The following is a 19,294-nucleotide window of genomic DNA, read 5'->3' on the forward strand; positions in this document are numbered from 1 at the left end:
TTTGTTTGTTTGTTTTTTTCCCCCTGAAAGCATTAAAGCTACAAAAGAGAAGTAGCCTTGCCATACACATGGGACTATGGTGTCTTTGTGAGCAAGCTGTAGAAAGCAGATGCTTTCTGGTTTTGGTCAAATGGTTTTTGATCTCAACCAGTATGTAATGCTACTGATTTGCCATCATGAGAATGGGGCATCATTGTTTTGTCTTTTAATGTTTTATTTGTTTTTTAATCCCATTTATGACCCATGCCCTATAGATAAGATGAGCATATGTTCTGATCTGTAAAGACAGTCCGAGTTCACATCTATTGTCAGGAGAAGTTATTAATAGCTACCCTTCACTTTCTCTAATTGTCCTGGGTTGGACAATTAATTACATGATCACCCAATCTGTAAGAAACATGTAATACAGTAAAATCTAAAACCAGAACCACCAAAAACATAATTTAGAGTACCAAAACAAGGTCAGCATTGGAACTAGAAGATGCATTATCAGGCCCTTGGGCCCTATCCTTGTTATTTTGTGCTCTACATTGACTCTGAGCTTCTTGGTGGCTAGAACAAAAGTTTATAGAATTTTTACAGGTCCATCAAAAATAAAAAACCATGCCAGTTCTTTGGAAAAGACAAAGCTTTCCCTCTTCTGGTGCTTCTATTTTACTTTTAAATTAGGAGGTATTTAAAAACTAATAAACTCATAGATTTGAGAAAAAGATTGTAAAGTAAGTATTTTCCCACTCAGGCTTTCACCATAGTAACTGCTTATGAAATCTGACCAACAAGGTAATAGACGTGTGTCTATTTCATCATTTGGCTATAAAGAATTGCAAGAAAGTTTTCTTTTTGAGGCACTGAGTTGGATAAGCTTATTTCAAAATTCAAAAATTGGTTTCTTTGGGAGAGCCATTAACTAATGAATGAATAAAGTTATCCAGGCCTATAGACCGCTCCATTTGGAAGGGTCATTAATGATCACAAGGACAGCTCTCTGGCTTATCCCATCTAATCCTTGAAGAGCTTTTCAGCATCCTCGGCAATTGGCCATTAGATCCTTTCTCAAAACCCTCCACGCACAGGAAACACACTACCTTCTGGGGCTGCCTGTCCTATCATTAGAAATTCCTTCCTTGTGCTAACCCTAATCTGCCTGCTCCAATTCATTTTAAGTGCATTTTAAGTACAGACAGAAGTTGAGATTTCAAACCCATTTGCAGACCAAAGTTTAGCTTTCCTTGAGGGTGGAATACACCTGTGATGATCTTTGCAAAACCGCCTCCGTAGCTTTGGCCATGTAGTATCATGAGTTGTCTTTGTATGTTAATAGGCATGGTTGTGTAATGTGCACTTGAAAGAAGGATTCAGCTTGGCTGTGCTGAATATATTACTTTCATTGTAATTAATCTGGCAGTTTCTGTAAGTCCTTTCCATCCCTACTTGACATGAAGTTTTTTTAAAGGATCTTAATAGTTGAAAAATATGATTAATATTTTTAAAGCTGTATTTCTTATAATTTTTATTATTTGTCTACGTGGAAAAAATACTCCTACCCAGCTAAATTATTAAACTATAACATGAATTTTTTCCATGCTGAAAGGTAAGTTCATTTGACTATAGCCTTCCCCATTACACGGTCCTTGCAAATCAGGGAGAGATGCTTTGGGATAAGAGAAAAGCCATATATTTTGAAAGGGCAAATTTGTGTTTATTAATAAAGTGTAATCTGTTTTACATAAAAAGCAAGTAAAGTCACAGAAGGAGTGTTGATACGGAAAGAAGCCCATCTCAAGAAAGGCAGTGTAGGAAAGACACCAGATCATAAGCTTTGGGTCAGGGAGACCTACGCTGGTCTGCCAGCTGGCATTTCTCACTTAATGAGCATGTCACCTGGTCAGGTTACTTAACGTTTCTGAACCCCATTAACAAACATTCAGAAACAAGAGTGCCACTCCCTACCTCACAGCATGGCTGGGCACAGTCATACAAAGTGGCTTGGGGCCTTGTACACAGGAGTGGCTCAGGGGTGGAATATTTTTCCATAAAATACTCAGTAAATATTTTAGACTTGTGGATCATAGGATCTCTGACCCAACTATTAACCTTGCCGATAGAGTGGGAAACGTACACGGGCAACATGGGATGAGGGGGTGTGGCTATATGCCAATTAAACCTTATTTATGGACACGGAAATTTGAATTTCATCTAATTCTTAGGTGTCTCAAAGTATGTGTTTTATTTTTTCTTAATTTTTTAAAATGTAAAAACCATTGTTACCTCCCAGCCGTGTAAGAACAGGCAGGAGGCAGGATTTGGTCCACAGGCTGGAGTTGGCAGACCCTTGTAATAGTTACACATTTACTATGTGGCAGGCCTTATTCCAGTGGTTTGAATAGATTAACCCAGCTGACCCTCACTCATTCCGATGAAGTCGATCTTAGCATCGTCTCCCTTTTACAGATGGGGAAACTGAGTCTTAGATTCAGCTACTTGCCTAAGATTGCACCATTATTAAGAGGCAGGCCTGGGATTCAAACCCTCCGTTTCCAGAGTCCCTATCGATGACCCTCCACAATACTGCCTCTCACATGGAGTGTTTTCTGTGTGTTGTTTATTAAAAATGCCATTTATAAAAGGAAAAAGGAAGTCACTAAATGCTATTTGCCACTTGATAGTGGGCAAAAGCGAGCCAAGGTGGAAATCGTTGCCATCCAAAGGGAAGCTGCCTCTGAGTATTTATGATTCGCAGTCCAAGGAACTGCTGCATTTGGACAATTTCAGGAGTGAGTTAAGACTTCTTATAAAAGAGAGCCAAAAGGAAAAAATCAACTGTTGAGAATTTAATTTCAAAAAGAAAGAAAAATTAGTTACTTTCAGGCAATAAATAAGTGATTGATCCTCCATCGTTAGTTGGGCCCTTTAGAAAGAGTCCACAAAGATCATTTCAATCTGAGGAAAAATTGAAGGAGGTCTTCCTTGTAGCACGTTTAAGGCAAGTTTCACCTGAACAGGTATATGGGCCTGATCTATTACTCACATGTAATCTGTGATATTTTATGCATGAGACTAGGGTGTCTTGGTACTTAGAGAAGAACTTAGAATCCAGGACACCAAGGTTCTATCTCTAAATGGCACCAAAAAAGAAAAAAAAAAAAACTCTGGACCATAGTTCCTGGATAATGTAGCAAGAGAGCACAGGGAAAGAAAGAACCTGGGAAACTTGGAATGTTAGTCCTATCTCTGCTCCTTTACTAGCTGTGTGGACCATGACAAAGTACTTGACTTCTCCAAACCTTCTGCCCCTTGGTATAAAAGTACTACATCTGCCTTACCCTTGGACAAAATATGAGTGTGGTTTAGCGAGTTGAGTGCACAATGCAGCTATAAAACACATGGGCTTAGTTGTGTTTCATGGAGAAACAATCAGACAGATGGTGGGAGGTTACGTGTCATTTTGTATCCCTAGATATAGTTTTCTTCGTGATAAATAACAGTATTTATCAGACGCTTACTAAGCTTCTCAGATCCATAATGAGCTTTTCAGGTGCACAGTATCATCTCTGTCTCCATTGTGCAGGATGGAGCTCAGAGAGACCAGGTGGCAGACACAGAGGTGTCCACTGTGTAGCTACAAGGCCCATGTTCTTGCCTTTGTCTATACATCTTTTATCTAGGGAGCACGTTGCAACAGTATCACGACCAGTGCCCTGTCCTGAGCCTTGGGCACTCTGCAGAAGTATTGAGACCTGCCCCATATCTTAGTGCAAATTCGGTACTCAAAACAAACTGCTCGATTGGATCAGATTAGATTGGGACATATTGCTGACATATTAACATAGTAGCTAACATTTTCAGCATCTACTGTGTGTGCTCATTTTAGAAAAGGGGCAACTGATGTTCAGGGAGGCTGAGAACTTCATCTAAGGTCACACAAGGAGGATAGAGTTGAGACTGGAACCCAGCTCCAGCTCCAGAGCCTTCTCTGTCCTGCTGGACTGGCTCTCGTTCTGTACTTTATGGACATGGATATATGTCCCATTCCCCCAAGTCCTGGTTTCACAAAACAAAACAAAACAGACCACTTTGTATGGTTCCAGTGACTCTGAAAGATTCATTTTAAAGAAGAAAAGTGGAAAACTTTCTTTCAGAGATGTCCTAGGGTAACTGTGAAACCCCAGCTGCTTCAGCCCTGGGTGGGTGAGCCCAACTTCCTCTGATTCTGTGATCTTCCCATTTCCATGATGAATTTGGCAAGCTGTGGACTGCTAGGAGAGGTGTCATATAATTGACTCGCTGGGTCCCATCTGGAAAATACATGTACATTTGAATTTCCTATAATTGCATGCCGAGATGGAATTTGCACTGTGAGGCTGGGCAAGCTTACTATGTCCTCTCCTCACACAAAAGTTAATGAAACCAGTATGCTCCTCATGGTTCTCCTATTAGGTTAGTCAAAATATGGGGATGTTCCTTTTACTCCATCTCATTTGTAAAACAAAACAAAGAAAAACAATGGTTGTGAGAGGAGAGAGAGAGAGAGAGAGGAGGGAGAAATTGAATGGAAGTAGAATAGCACAAGTGTGAGGCTGGTCCTCTGTGAGAATATCATGTTACAAAAAGTAGACGGGGAGCTTCCAGCTACTCCTCCATACCTTTTACCTTCCACGTTTTGAAAACCAGAAGACTGAATTTTCAGGAGAAAGAGGACAGATCCTTGCCTGATAGATCCCAGGTTTTGTATTTCAAACTCTAACATTCCATCCTCAAGACAGCCTTACTCGGTGGCGCCTTCCCATTTTTACAGACGGAGGGGCGAAGTCTTGTGGAGGTGAAGTGACTTGCCCAAAGTCATATACTTAATGGTGTGAAGGCAGAATGCAAATGCAGATTGCAGAGCCTTTGTGCTGTCCCTTGTCGTCAGCTACTTCAGACTCGCTTACCCTAGAAGACGGGAAGCCACGGAGGAGAGAGTGATGTGGGGAGAAATGCCTTGTTATCCAGTGTGTGTGTTCTTTCCGTTTCTTTCCCCAGGCCGAGAAACGGTGGGAAGTACTGTGTAGGGCGTAGAATGAAGTTCAAGTCCTGCAACACAGAGCCGTGTCTCAAGCAGAAGCGAGATTTCCGAGACGAACAGTGTGCTCACTTTGACGGCAAACATTTCAACATCAACGGTCTGCTTCCCAATGTGCGCTGGGTCCCCAAGTACAGTGGCAGTAAGTGCATCCAGGGAGGCGTCCGAGGATGGTGGGCAGGCTGGCGCGGGGTGCGGGCCCACAAGTCACACTGTGGCGTGTTTTTCCTCTCTAGTTCTGATGAAGGACCGTTGCAAGTTGTTCTGCAGGGTGGCTGGTAACACGGCCTACTATCAACTGCGAGACAGGGTGGTCGATGGGACTCCGTGCGGCCAGGACACCAGCGATATCTGTGTCCAAGGCCTGTGCCGGGTAAGTCCCGGGTGCGTTTCCTTCACTGCGTGGTCCTGCTGCCACGCTGTGGTTTGTGGCTTCCTTGCTAGAACCAGCGGCGGCTAACGTCTGTGCACTGTCTCCAGGGAAGTGGTTTTCAAAGTGTGTTTCCCAGGGCAGCATCAGGAATGGCATCACCTGATGCTGATGCCCAAGTTTGAGAACCAGTGTCCTGCATTTTTCTGACATTCTCAAGCTCGGTGAGGATCTGCGCAAAACCTCCCTGTGAAAATTTATTATAATAATTTGTGCATACACACCCTCCTTTACTGTAACCTCGGTGCTTAAGGTTAAACCCAAATGCTTCCATACAGCAGGTTTTCTAGATTCAATAGTTCTGCTCCAGGAAGATGTCTAGAGGCATCAGATTCTAGTCGGGCCTCCGTCGGACTTCTCATTCTGATCTCAAGCATGAAAGCTTCTACCGGAGACATAGCTGTTAATCCCTCTCGGAAAGGAAATCGAGAAACTTCTGGCGGATAGTAAAGCATCCGTGCAGTGATTTCTAGAGGGCATGATACCATTTCCCTGCTCTCACCCATCAGAAAACATTCTTAATGTAGCCCGGCTTTGAGGTAATTTATTTGATCCCTGCATGTGGTCCAGGAAAATGGAAATCCTAGTCAGTAGGATTTGATGGAAAGGGCTCCTGAGAGCTTTCACCCACTTGCCGACTCAAAACTACAGCGCACATTTCCTCGTCAGTCTGTTCATAGCAGAACATTGAGCTCCTCAAAGGCTAGTTCACACCAACGAGCAGCGTGGACAAGAATGTGAACTCTGTCCTGGTGTTCTGGTCGTTGCTCGTGTCCTTCGCAGACCTTCGTCAACACTGCTGCATTGCATGAAGATGTGGTGAAATTCCAGAGGCCACTTGGAGCCTCAGGCCTTACACGGGCAGCCTGGAGGCATGCTCTGTCCTCCATTCATAGCCAGTATTTAAACATAGGGGATTTCACATAAAATCCAATTTTCCAGTTTCTCTTGAAAGATTGAGAAATGTCAACATGGGGCTCCTATTTCTGCGTGGTGGCGAGAGCCTAGAGTGGACAGAGGTTGCTCCCTTCAGATGGGATGTCAGCTCTTTAACTGGATACAGCGCCCCCCCACCACTCCTTTTTTTTTTTTTTCATTCCTGAGCAATTCTTCTCATTTATCCCACTTATTTGTAGACTTAGACTTCTCAAGCTTGATTTTTTTTTTTTTAAGATTTTATTTTCAAGTCATCTCCACACCCAACATGGGTCTCGAACTTACAGCCCCGAGATCAAGAGTCACACGCTCTACCAACTGGCCAGCCAGGCGCCCCCACACTTCTCAAACTTTAGTCTGTAGATGAAGAGATAAGGATCTTGCTAACACGCCAGAGACCCACCCAGTGGATCTGGGTGGAGCCCGAGATTATGCATTCCTAACAGCATCAGAGATGCTTATGGCTACCTGTCTCAGGACCACGTTTTCTGTACCAGGGCTATAGATAATTTGAGTTCTCAACCCTTGCAACTTTAAAGAGACTTTCTTGTCATTTTTGAATGCATAATTCAAAGAAACATGCTAACTGCCATGTCATATTTTTTAATACTTTTTGTGATTTTATAATACTTACCATTTCTTTCAAATGTTTCTATTTTTAAAAGCAAGCTGGATGTGATCACATTTTAAATTCCAAAGCCCGGAGAGATAAATGTGGAGTTTGTGGTGGCGATAATTCTTCGTGCAAAACAGTGGCAGGAACATTTAATACAGTACATTATGGTAAGAATCTGTTCCTAAAGAACCATGAGAGGGAAAATGGTCAAAGTTTAAAAGTTGTTAACCACAGGTAAGAGGTCAAAGTATTCATGTCAAGCATAAAATCAGTCTTGTTAAGGTACCTTACCCATCTGGCTAGAAGACACTTAATAGCCGGAATTGGATTATATTCCTTTGTTGCGCACCTTTTAGTCCGTACCCAGAGTAACTGAACTGTGTTGTGGAATACTGAATTGTGGCTAAATTCTTTGCAGGTTACAATACTGTGGTCCGAATTCCAGCAGGTGCTACCAATATCGATGTGAGACAGCATAGTTTCTCAGGGAAATCAGAGGATGATAACTACTTAGGTAAGATGGCACGTCCCCTGCCATTGGTAGGCATTCTACTTCTCTGGAGCTATTAGCAGATGTTCCTTCCTTCCCCCATGTGCGCACGGAGAGCTGTTGGATGCCCTGTACTTCCGTACAAGTAGTTGATCTTGAAATTCATTCTTTTATTTCTCCCTCATGTGTGTAACCTCAGAGTGTTGTTGGAAGAGTCATGTAGTTACCGAAGTCAGTAGCAGGGGTTTATTCTGGATCATAATAAATTGGAAGGCCCTACATCAAATTTTGAAAGCACTTACCATGTAAGTTCTGCATAAAAATCATTGTTCTCTTTGAGTCTTCAACAACAACAACAACAACAATCTGTCCTGTGGGTAACTGGCTAGCAAATGCTTTATTAAAGATATTACTTGCCCTAATTTCTGTGGTGCCAGCCCTAACCAATAACAGACCACTGGTGGACTCATTCAACCTTTCATCATGCCTGGTTACTCCAAAAGGTTCTAGAGTGACAAATTTTTCTCAGGTCATGACTAGAATGGCCCACCTTGTTACTTTATGGATTCTTCATCCTTGTCTCATGTCCAGGCACATAATTAATTCCTATCTATGCCTTCTGTTTAAACCACAACACACCGTCAACCCTGTGTTCATTTCAACAGTTGGCTCAGCCCAGTCCCACGTCAACTTCTCCTTCTGTAAACCACTGTGATTATGAAATTTCCCAACCATTTTTAATTAAAAGAAGGACAAAGGGAGTGGGGTCATGACTGAAGGGATTCAGCTGGTCACCTTGCACAACCAGACTCCTCCTAGCCATGGAGAGCAGCATGGCTTGCACTCTGATCTAGAAGAAATCACAGCGGTCTGACTGGGCAGTGATTTTTTAAAAGAAATGAATATACTTGTCCTCTTACAATGTTCAGGCAAGAACTCTATTTATGTATCTGAAGTCAGCCTCTGTAGCGGCTATCTGCACATATTTGGACATAATGAACTAGTCAGTGAGTATTCATTGAATCAGATTAGAATCAGAGTCTGTATTTTGGAATGTCTACATGAAATCCTTGATAGCTAGACAATGATCCATTAGCCAAGCATGCTGATCAAGGGTAATATGTGTATATGACTTCATTATAGCATATTCTGCAGTATGTCATTTTTCACTCATTCACTTCTTTAATATGGGCCAGGCACTCTTCTAGGTACAATGAGCAGAACAAAAATAAATAAGTAAGTTAAAAATCACTGTCTTCTTGGAACTTACTTTTTGGTGCTAGTAGAGAGACAGTAAGCAACAGCTTAATAGATCAGCCAACTGTATACTGTTAGAGGATGGTAAGTTCTATCAGAAAACAGAACATCATAAGGGAAATTGGGATACTGAGGGTGAGTTGGGAACAGTGGAGGTGAAGTGTTGGAACTGTAGCAAGAGAAAACAGGTTGATTGGGGGAAGAGCATTCCAGGCAGAGGGAACGGCCAGTGCAAAATCCTTGAAGTAGGAGCATGTCTAGATTATTCCAGCAATAGGGGAATAGGCCCATGAGGCTGCAGCTACATCAGCATAGAGGAGAGTTCTAGAGGAGGCTGATCATCTATTAGGAGTAGATCATATAGAGCCCTATAAGCATTGAAAAGACTTGCTTGTACTCTGGGAGATAGGGCGAGCTACTGAAGATTTTGAGCTGAGGAATGACAGGATATAATCACATTTGTATTTTCAAAGGAGCACTTTGGCTGTTAGGTGGATGAAGGGCACAGAGTCGATGCAGGAGGACTGGTTAGAAATTATTGCAGTAAGCCAAGGGAGAGATGCTGGTGGCTTGACCCCAAGTAGGAGCAGTGGAGGTGACAGTACATGGTCAAAATCTGGATATTTTTTGAAGGTGGAATCATCATGATTTTTTGATAGGTTGAATATGGTATGTGAGAGAAAGAAAGGAGTCAGGGGTGACCCCAAGATTTCTACCTGAGCAGCTGAGAAGATGGAGCTGCCGTGACCTGAGATGAGACAATTTGTTCCTTATTTATCCATATGGCTGCTAGTGTCTTTTTTTTTTTTAAGATTTTATTTATTTATTTATTTGAGAGAGAGAGACAACACAAGGGGAGGGAAGGGACAGAGGGAGAGGGAGAAGCAGACTCCTCGCTGAGCAGGGAGCCCGACGCGGGGCTCGATCCCAGGACCCTGACATCATGACCTGAGCCAAAGGCAGATGCTTAACCGAATGAGCCACCCAGGTGCCCCATTGTCTTAAGGTCAGAGGCTGTGTCTTTATATTTTCAGCTCTTGATATAAAGCGTACACATATATGTGCTAAGTAAATAATTGCTCAGCTGTTGAACAGCCACTGCTCATGTCCTCTTTACTGAGGATTTACTATGTGCTTAGTGGGGGATGAGATTACCATGGAAATAAACAAAATCGTCCTTTCTTTGAAAGACCACAGAATCTTACTTAGAATCATTTACTCAGTGGCTGGATCAGCTTTTCCCTACCCTCTATATCCAAATGGGTGGTGACTTTATAAAAGAATTAACAGAGTTCTTGAGGGCCCTTTGCAAAATTATTTTTTGGGAATCCCACATTTCGCATTCCACCACTGAGAAAAATAGGTCTGGCATTTTTCTGCGTGCCCTGGGTTATAAATTTGAACATGTGGCTGTCGCTATGGCCTTACTACTTCCTAATTAAATCCAGCAGCATTGCATGCAACCTCCTTTATTAATTAATTTCCTGAAAGCTGAAAGCCATGCTGACCTGCTTCTTTCTTCTCCTTGAAAGGGAGAAGGATTCTCCTCTCTTCTGCTCCTTCTTGGAAAAATCTCTTTCTAAGTAGGGGCCTCAGTTCAGTTCAACTTCATCAACCAGGCCAGGCACCTGAATTGGGCAGGGCCTCCTGATAACCTTTTATTCCTCACGGGAGGTTTCTTAATCTCCTTGGAAAGAATGAAAGCAAAATTAAAGAAGATTTGTCACCTGGGAGAGGCAGTCTGGGGTAGTCATGGCCCTTTAGTGGACTATTATAGTCAAGTCACCTGTTGGCAAAAGAACAACTCTCTGGAAGCAAATGCAGAGAGTGCAAGCATAGATGGCCAGTCACAGTTCACTGAGTGTGAAGGTCGAGACCTCAGGGCCTTTGAGCCTTAACAGTGGCTTCTTAACAAGTGAGGAAGAATATGACATCATCAAATCCGAGGTGCATAAACATTTACTCTTGGCTTGAAAGCTGCAGCAAATGCTCTAAGAGGGTTTTTCACACCCACAGCTGTTCCGTTGCTAAGGCATCTTCATCCTTGTCCGTCCCATTTTTTTAAAGGCCAGTCAAGCCACAGTCTTTCTGCATGTGCTGGTGAGGGAGCAATTTCCAGGAGAGAAGGCCTTTGTAGCAACCCAGCTCTGATGGGTGAAATGGGGGGGCGGGGGACCAACCCAGGAAATTAGCTCCCCTAATCGCGTTAGTGGAAGGTTGGGCAGTAGACTGTCTTTTGCAGGAAACTATTTGTTTCACAAGATATCAAAGCAGAAAGCCTCCCTGTCAAAGGCCATCCTTTCACACAGGCCCTCCCTCCTGTCGGGTTAAAGCCAAGTTGCACCCAGAGCCACCATGTTCGTGTTTCTTTAGGAGAAAAAAGATCCATTTCTGTGGTACTTCTTTGTCTCCAGTACACTTAGCTCTTGATTAATTGTGGCAATGGTAAGACAGGAGTCCATTCAGTTTGGGATAAATCACGAAGTTCATTTCCCCTGATGACTCCTTTCCCCTTCCCTCCTGACCATCTACCGGGAGAGGGAGCATGCAGAGAAGGGTAAAATGCCCCTAGTTGGCATAAGCCCGAGAGGAAGCCGGGAGATGTTGGAAAGGAGCCCCAGAATTAACCTACAACAGACGATTGCTCTTTGAATGCGCACAAAACTGGATTATCACTTAATTTACAGGGCAAGTCTTGTGACATCTCATTTCCCCCGTTTTGGTGAAATGTCAGCTGGGTAGCTAGCATGCGACCTCACTTGAAAGAAGTGGGTGATTGTGTTGGCAGCACGTCCGGCTGTCACCATGTAAGTGACCCACATTAGAAGGCAGCCTCAGGATGTCTGAGGGGCCACCGAAACAACCTCGCCTCCAGTCAGTGACCCATTGAAAGTCCTGCCTCTCGCATGGCTGGTGGGTCTCACGCTACAGCGGCCGTAGGGGAAACAAGGTTGTCAGAGCTTTACACTGACAGGGAAACAGTTATTTGGCTGGAAGCATTCTGTTCTCCTTGTCATAATTGTCAGGTCCAATCAATCACTCCTTCTTTCAGTGTCATTGATTGAGCACCTACTATGGGCCGGGATCTTTCTTGGGGTTACAAAAGTGCATTTTCAAATGGTCGCTTTCCTAAAGAGGCTCACGTAGTCTAGAAAAACAAATGACCTAAACTGTTAAAAATCTTGAGCTAAACGAATTTGATTTCAACTTGCGTATAAGAGAAAGCATGCATGAATTCATTCACTCATTGAACAGGTACTTGTTGACCTCGTTCTTAGAAAACTTTAGTGGTTAACAGGCTCTGGAGACAGACTTCCCGTGAGTGGAAGCCACCTGGCCTTGGGAAGGTATTTTAATAATATTTAAGTCATGCCTTGCTCATCCCTAAATTAGACAACTGTGAAGGTGTGGCAAAGAGACAGTGCATATGAAGACATTATGAGCGGCCAGCAACCACAGCCCATATGCACTGTCTTGTGTAATGTTCGTAACAATCCAGTAGGAAACTCGTTATCTAGAGAAAGGAACTGAGGCTGAGAGAGGTTCCATAACTTACCCAAGGTCACATAAACTTGTCAGCAAGTCGGAAGAGTTGGAATCGTTATTGGTCTGACTTCAGACCCTACACCCTGAATCACTTCACTTTCCTGCCTCAGTGTAGGAAAAGGTATGGCTGGCATGGTGATATAAATGACTGGGAATTGAGGTTTATTGGTGGGAGTGAATGGGAAGGCTGGGAAGATTACGCTAAGGAGTTTGAAGTCAATTGTATAGGTCGGGGGGTGGCAATCAAAGGATTTTGAGTTAAGAAGCAGCATCTAAGATTTTGGAGGGTTTGTGTTTTTAAAAGCTTTTTTCCTGCTGCCACATTCTTCCCAACCATTTCAAATGAAGGCATCTCATTCTTCCCTCAAGACCAAAATGGAGCTTACATGAGTGGGTATGAGTGAAGTGCTGGATTAGGGACAGAATTCAGTGCCCTTAATTACCGATCCTAGAAAGACTAGTACTTCCATCAGTATAGTGTCCAAATGAGTGAGCTCTGTGAGGTGGCCATGTCCAAGAAAACAAGAACCCTGCTGCTACTGAGCCACTGAGACTATTCAAAGCTTCCTCAGCCCTCAGTCATCTCCACATAAGGGGACAATACCGACTTTCCCTAAGTCCTCTAAACCTCTTCTGGCCTGCCTGGTAAGAGACAGGATATCACCTGCATCAGTGAAAGACGGGTTAAGATCTGGCACACACCTCAGGCATCTTGGCTCCCTATCCCGCAACCAAGACCAATATCACTAACATGATGCTGAGGCATGATGCCGCCAACGATTTACGCTCTGCGTAGGACCAGTTGGTTGACATTGGCACCTGGGATGACACCTGTGTGCCACTCGAGTTAAGTTTCCACATTCCTTTTATTCACTTAAATACATGGCCTGTGCATTTCAGGGTTCTCTCCCTACTGAGATTTGCTAATTGTGAGCAACTTACAAAAGGTAAGAGGGCCTTTTTCTGATACTTCGTTCAGGGCCCAAATGTTTATTTAATAGCTCTGATTTATTGAGTTCTTGTTCATGTCAAGCCCAATACTCAGGAGGATTCATTATTCAAGGAGTGGTAGTACTGAAAAAAAACCTAAGTGGTACTCACAATAAAACCAAAATTTTATAATAAATACTAGGGGGGAAAGATATGATTAGGATTTTATCGGGAGAAATTCATCAAAAAGCATGAAAATAGATTGTTTTTTCTTATAGTAAACAAAATTATGTTTTCATGTCAACCATGCACGGGTTTTTAGATTATAGGATAATGCAATTAATAAATATTCTTACCTGAGTTTTCCAGTTAAATTATGTGATAGCAGAGTAGTGCCTTCTTTGCTTAAAGTTGGAATTTAACAGTAAAACCTGAAAAGGAGTCATTTTTATGAAAGCTTTCTGGGGCTTTATTCACTTTCTTAATAGTCTCCCTTGACACTTAGATAAATAAATCATTTCTTCTGAAGCAGCTGTCATTATAGCTTCTTGGTCCATTTTATTTACTTTTCGTAAGTTTGTAACCAGTCTAATTTCATCAAGTTCTCAATTGGCCAATATTTTGACACTTGACTCCAGTAGTTCTCTAACATGAGCTTTTCTGATTGTTTCATCTTTTTCAAGATCTGCAGTAGATTCATTCATTTTTCTAAAATAAAAAAGTATTTATGATCATGTGCCATGTGCTCTTTTTGAAGCTGAGATATAGCAGTGAATAAAAGGATCCAAAAATCCTTGCCCTCATGGGGCTTACATTCTTGGTTGGGGAGAGAGGGCATAGACAAAGGGTTATGGAGGGAAATTAAGGTGGGAAATGGGATGGCAAGTATGGAATCTGTGCTGGTATTAGGAGGGGGTTGCAGTTTTAAAGAGAATGTTCTGGAAAGGTGTATTAATTATCTTTTACTGTATAACAAATTATCTCAAGACATAATGGCTTAGAGTAACAAATGTGTACTATATTCCAGTGTCTGTATGTCAGGAAATTGAAAACAGCATAACTGGGTGTTTCTGGCTTGAGATCTCTCATGAAGTGGCAGTTAAGACTTCATTTAGGGCTGTGATCACATTTAAAAGCTTGATTGGGACTGGCGGGTCCACTTCCCAAATGCCTCATTCAGATGCTGTTGGCAAAAGGCTTTATTCCTTCACAGGAAGCCTCTCAGCAGGGGCTGCTTGGGTAACCTCACAATATGGCAGCTCAGCTGGCTTCTCCCAAAGTCAGAGAAAGAGCAAGGTTGAGCCACAATGCCTGAGACCTGGCCTTGGAAGTCACACTCTGTCATTTCCTCAAAATCCTAGTGATTACACAGTTAGTATTCCAGGTGGGAGAGGACAACACAGGATGTGAATATCAAGAGGCAAGGACCATTGGAGCCATCGTGGAGGCTGATTGAGTGACATTTAAGATGAAAGAGTGACTGAAAGAGTGACATTTAAGCATTATGTTGGCCATGGATTTTCAGATTCTAATATCTGTCCAAAGAAGACTAACAAAGATTCAATAGGCTCAACTAATCCTAACATAAAATAGGGGTATTTGCGTGGGAACCAATTTTGTAAATGTTCGGTTCATTAATACATATTTTCAAATCATAAGACTGCTGCTTCTATCTGTAATACTGTAATGTGGGGCTTGTATATCAAACCCCACACTAATTAGAACCCTTATATTTCATTACTATAATTACAAGGGTGGGTGTTTTTATCTCCACTTTAGAGATGAGGAAATGGAGACGGGGAGAGGGAAAATGAGTTCCCAAGGCCACATAGCTGGCAAGTGGCAAAACTAGGATTTGAGCCCATCCTGTCTGACTGAAAAATAGATATTCTTTGCCCTCCCAACTCTCTGCCTTTCAGAGCGCTATTTCGTATTTCAGGCAGCAAGTTATTGGCAGCAAATCAGTGAATACTCTTTTCTCATCTACAGCTTTATCAAGCAGTAAAGGTGAATTCTTGCTAAATGGAGACTTCGTTGTCACAATGTCCAAAAGGGAAATCCGCGTTGGGAACGCTGTGATAGAGTATAGCGGGTCCGACAATGTAGTGGAAAGGATTAACTCCACAGACCGCATTGAACAGGAACTTTTGCTTCAGGTGAAAACTTGACCATGAGTCCATGACCCTTTCCTTCCATGTGGTGTCACCAGACCTGCAAACATCTTCTCCATTTTGTCTGCTCATCCTAGGTGTTGTCGGTGGGAAAGTTATACAACCCTGATGTGCGCTATTCTTTCAATATTCCAATTGAAGACAAACCCCAGCAGTTTTACTGGAATAGTCATGGGCCCTGGCAAGCATGCAGCAAACCCTGCCAAGGTATCTACTTTTCAGTTGAGTTTTGGGGTTTTGAGATACTTTTATTTTAATTCTTTTTATTTATTTTTCTTTGGAAGCAGCCAAATGCATGTAATCTTTAAAACTTTCTGTCTGCATAAATTCTCTGATCTCCTTTCTCTGCATCTTTCTGGTTATTTTTGGAGGGCAAGTTGAACTTTTTAAGGGATTCAGGATATGTTGGGCTTCCTCTCCCTAAGAGATTTATATACATGTGTGAAGCCAAGCAAAATCAGCTCTGCCACTTTGATTTTCCAGAGACATAGATTTAGTAGTCATATTATGTATCATTTATCTCATTTCCTTTTGTCTTAATTAGGAGCCAGCAAATTATAGCCAGTGGGCCAAATCCAGCCTGCTACCTGGCTTTTATAAATAAAGTTTTATTGGAACACAGCTATACCCTTTTTACATATTATTTATGAGCATCTGCTCTTGCCCTATCATGGCAGAGTTGAATAGTTGTGACAGAAGTCATATGGCCCACAAAACCAAAAATAGTTACTATTTAACCCAGTACAGAAAATGTTTGCCAGTCCCTAAATAGTTTCTGGAATAAGTTACTTTCTCTGACTAAGGTTTTTCCTCCTTGCCTAGGGGAGCGGAAGCGAAAACCTGTTTGCACCCGGGAATCTGATCAGCTTACGGTGTCTGATCAAAGATGTGACCGGCTGCCCCAGCCAGCGCCCATTACCGAACCTTGTGGCACAGACTGCGACCTGAGGTGAGGCCAGTGCGTGTTCATGGTCTTTACTCTGAGCTGTGAGGGTCTTGCAGGAGGGAGGAACAGAAGGAGGAGACAGTGGTCTTTAGTTCCCCTTCCTTGCATTTCTGTGAAATAAGCTTCAGCCAATTTTCCATCCTTCTGAAACCAATTATCCAAGACATATGCCTGCGGATTTCTTGTTCTTCTCCTAAGAATTAAAAATAGCTAATAGAGTGTGGCATTTGCCAAAAGAAGTTCTCATTTCACCCTCACAAGTCAGTGCTAGGTATTGTTAGGATAGAGTCACATCTTATGTAAATGTTTGGTACGAATGTCAACAGAAAACGGGGAAATGTCATCTCTCAAGGTACCCGTATGTTGTTCTCTATACCCCAGAGTGTATATCACCCAGCAGAAGAAATCTTATGCATATGAAAGTTGCAGTGCCCTAATGTAAAGTCATGGAGGGAACTAGAAGAAAATCTTCATGCAGTTGTCTAGATACGGAAAATACTCTGTATTTAAGAAAAGTCTAAATCTGAGGCAAGAAATGGTGAGCAGGTTCAGAATTCTAAAGCTTTCCCATTTACCTGCAAGGTTGGCTGTGTCATGTTTGAATATTAAATAGCCTGCGCCTTGCTTTGTATACTCTGAATGTCAGTTAAGTGCAGCTAACATGAGTTGATGCTTTAATTCGCCTTTTACGTAAGAGAAATCAGCAATGTAGAGTGGTGTGGGAAATTGTTAGGATCTTACCATTTGTAAGTGGCAGAGTGAATACTTAAGCAGTTCGCAGGTTCCACTTCACAATGCCAAATCTTATCCAATGGTATTGACAGCCTAGAGTGCTGGAGTGAAGATTGTAAGGCCCTCTCTAGGCTCCAAGAGAAAAGAGGAGTGCTGGGATCAATTAGTAATGTCTGTCATGCGAGTAGGTGGGGGAGACATGGCATGAGGGCCACATCTTTGCCAGACCTGACCTGATGGCTTTGACTTCAAAGCCCAGGCTCTCTCCACCCCCTGTACTTCATGTCTACCCAGGACCTCTGACCTGCTTATTCATGGGCTTGTCACAAAGCATTGATAAGTCATTGAGGAAGAAAAAAACCCAAGACATTAAAAGGCAGACTATACAGTATTAATTTTTTTTTTTTAAAGATTTTATTTATTTATTTGACAGAGAGAGACATAGCGAGAGCAGGAACACAAGCCGGGGGAGTGGGAGAGGGAGAAGCAGGCTTCCTGCAGAGCAGGGAGCCCGATGCGGGGCTCGATACCAGGACCCTGGGATCATGACCTGAGCCGAAGGCAGACGCTTAACGACTGAGCCACCCAGGCGCCCCAGTATTAATTTTTTTATAGGTAACTAATGTACTTATAAACCCATTGCTTCAGCCAATTGAGTTAATTTAGTTAAATTAGAGTTAAGGTCTTTTCAGAAAAATAATTATTTATCTGATTGCCGAACTGAATTACTCACAAAAAAACCTGACAGTCACTGTCATTGTGGTTCATACTAATTGTTGCTGAATAGCTATGAACAACACTGAAAGACTGGAGAGAGGATTGTTACTGATGGATCAAACTCTAAATAATTTTCCCAAAGCATGTCTGTGGAACACGAGTTCCACGAGATGATTCGTGGTGAACCAGTATGTTTAAGAAGTCTTCCCACCTCTCTCCTCCCCTGTGTAGACATGCATTGTATCAGTTAACATTTGGAAGGCCCAGAGAAGTTCTGAAATATAGAAACCTGCTTAAATCATTAGTGCCCAAATTTATTCCTAGTGTTATTTACTCCCACAATGCCCCACACACCCACAGAGGCATACACATTTCTTGTTTCCGCTTATAACAAATACTTTGCTTCTCTGAAATATAGTAATAAAATGCATTGTCGCATGAAAGGAACCAAATAAATTCAAAACCCTGGAGTTGAGACCCCCTTCCAGGGAGAGAATATGAAGCAGACAATAATAGCATTTTGAGAAGAACTTTCCTAAGGCAACGCTGTGACATTTCCATAGACTCTTCCAGGTTCTCTGCTCAAATTCTGAGGATTGTGTGAATATCAGAGAGACTCTGTTCCACTTGATCTGCTGGTGTGTTTTCTTGTGGGGGCAGGACTCCTGCCTCCCTTACCCAGGATGGATAAGCTTTCCACGAGAAAATGGTGATGAAGGCAAAGAGAAGGTAGCCAAGAATCAAAGAGCAGATGAAAGTTCCAGATGCCTCTGTGGAATTGGACCACATTTTGCCTTGCTTCCTCAGGGAAGTGAGAGTTCGCCCAGATTAAACTTTGACAGGATGAGATAAAGCATTGTTTTACAGTCCTTCATTTAACGAGTTCCGGTTAGAACAAAATCCCAAAATACTGTGTCACTCTAATGGAAAATAGCAGTAGCCCACTTTGCATGCCGAACGTAAAAGGTGGTCAACTCTGACCTACTTTTAAGCATTTGTGAGAAACTCCAAGATAAGCATGTGGCCAGTACTCCTTATTGTTTCCCAGTCCTGCCCCTGGACAGATATGGATGGAAGAATTCTTAGGGCATCCGTATTTGGCAAACTACCCAATTTCTGAGAAGTAGACAGTTAACAAGAGTTAATTCAAATGAAGATTATGAAGAAATTATCCTTTTTGGATTGTTAAATTGAATCAACAACCTACATTTTAAGCTTATTTATTTATACTCTTCTATTCAGTTTAAAATTTTTGTATTTTAATTTGAGCACTGACCGTATTTTGGGGGCATTAAAAGGGTAAGTCCCACTTTGTGCGTAGATGCTGATAATGGGGAGGCTGTGCATGTGTGAGGCCTGGGGCATATGGGAAGTCTCTGTACCTTCCTCTCGGTTTTGGCATGGGCCTAAAACTGCTCTAAAAAAATTAAGTCTTTAAAAAAAATTGTCTAATCAAACTAT

General features: G+C 42.3%; 1 protein-coding gene across 9 annotated transcripts in view; it reads left to right on the plus strand.

Moving 5' to 3' along the window:
* Window positions 1–19,294, plus strand: part of ADAMTS9 (ADAM metallopeptidase with thrombospondin type 1 motif 9) — a 163,251-nt gene that overhangs the window by 50,297 nt on the left and 93,660 nt on the right. For all 9 annotated transcript variants that reach the window (XM_034998581.1, XM_034998586.1, XM_034998585.1 and 6 more), the window contains 7 exons: window positions 5,023–5,204; window positions 5,299–5,435; window positions 7,094–7,211; window positions 7,463–7,558; window positions 15,257–15,423; window positions 15,516–15,645; window positions 16,261–16,387. In XM_034998581.1, the coding sequence (XP_034854472.1) occupies window positions 5,023–5,204; window positions 5,299–5,435; window positions 7,094–7,211; window positions 7,463–7,558; window positions 15,257–15,423; window positions 15,516–15,645; window positions 16,261–16,387 (957 nt within the window). The remainder of the gene's footprint in view (window positions 1–5,022; window positions 5,205–5,298; window positions 5,436–7,093; window positions 7,212–7,462; window positions 7,559–15,256; window positions 15,424–15,515; window positions 15,646–16,260; window positions 16,388–19,294) is intronic.

This window comes from Mirounga leonina, unplaced genomic scaffold (assembly GCF_011800145.1).
Source record: "Mirounga leonina isolate KUSES-001 unplaced genomic scaffold, KU_Mleo_1.0 Mir_94, whole genome shotgun sequence".
NCBI lineage: Eukaryota > Metazoa > Chordata > Mammalia > Carnivora > Phocidae > Mirounga > Mirounga leonina.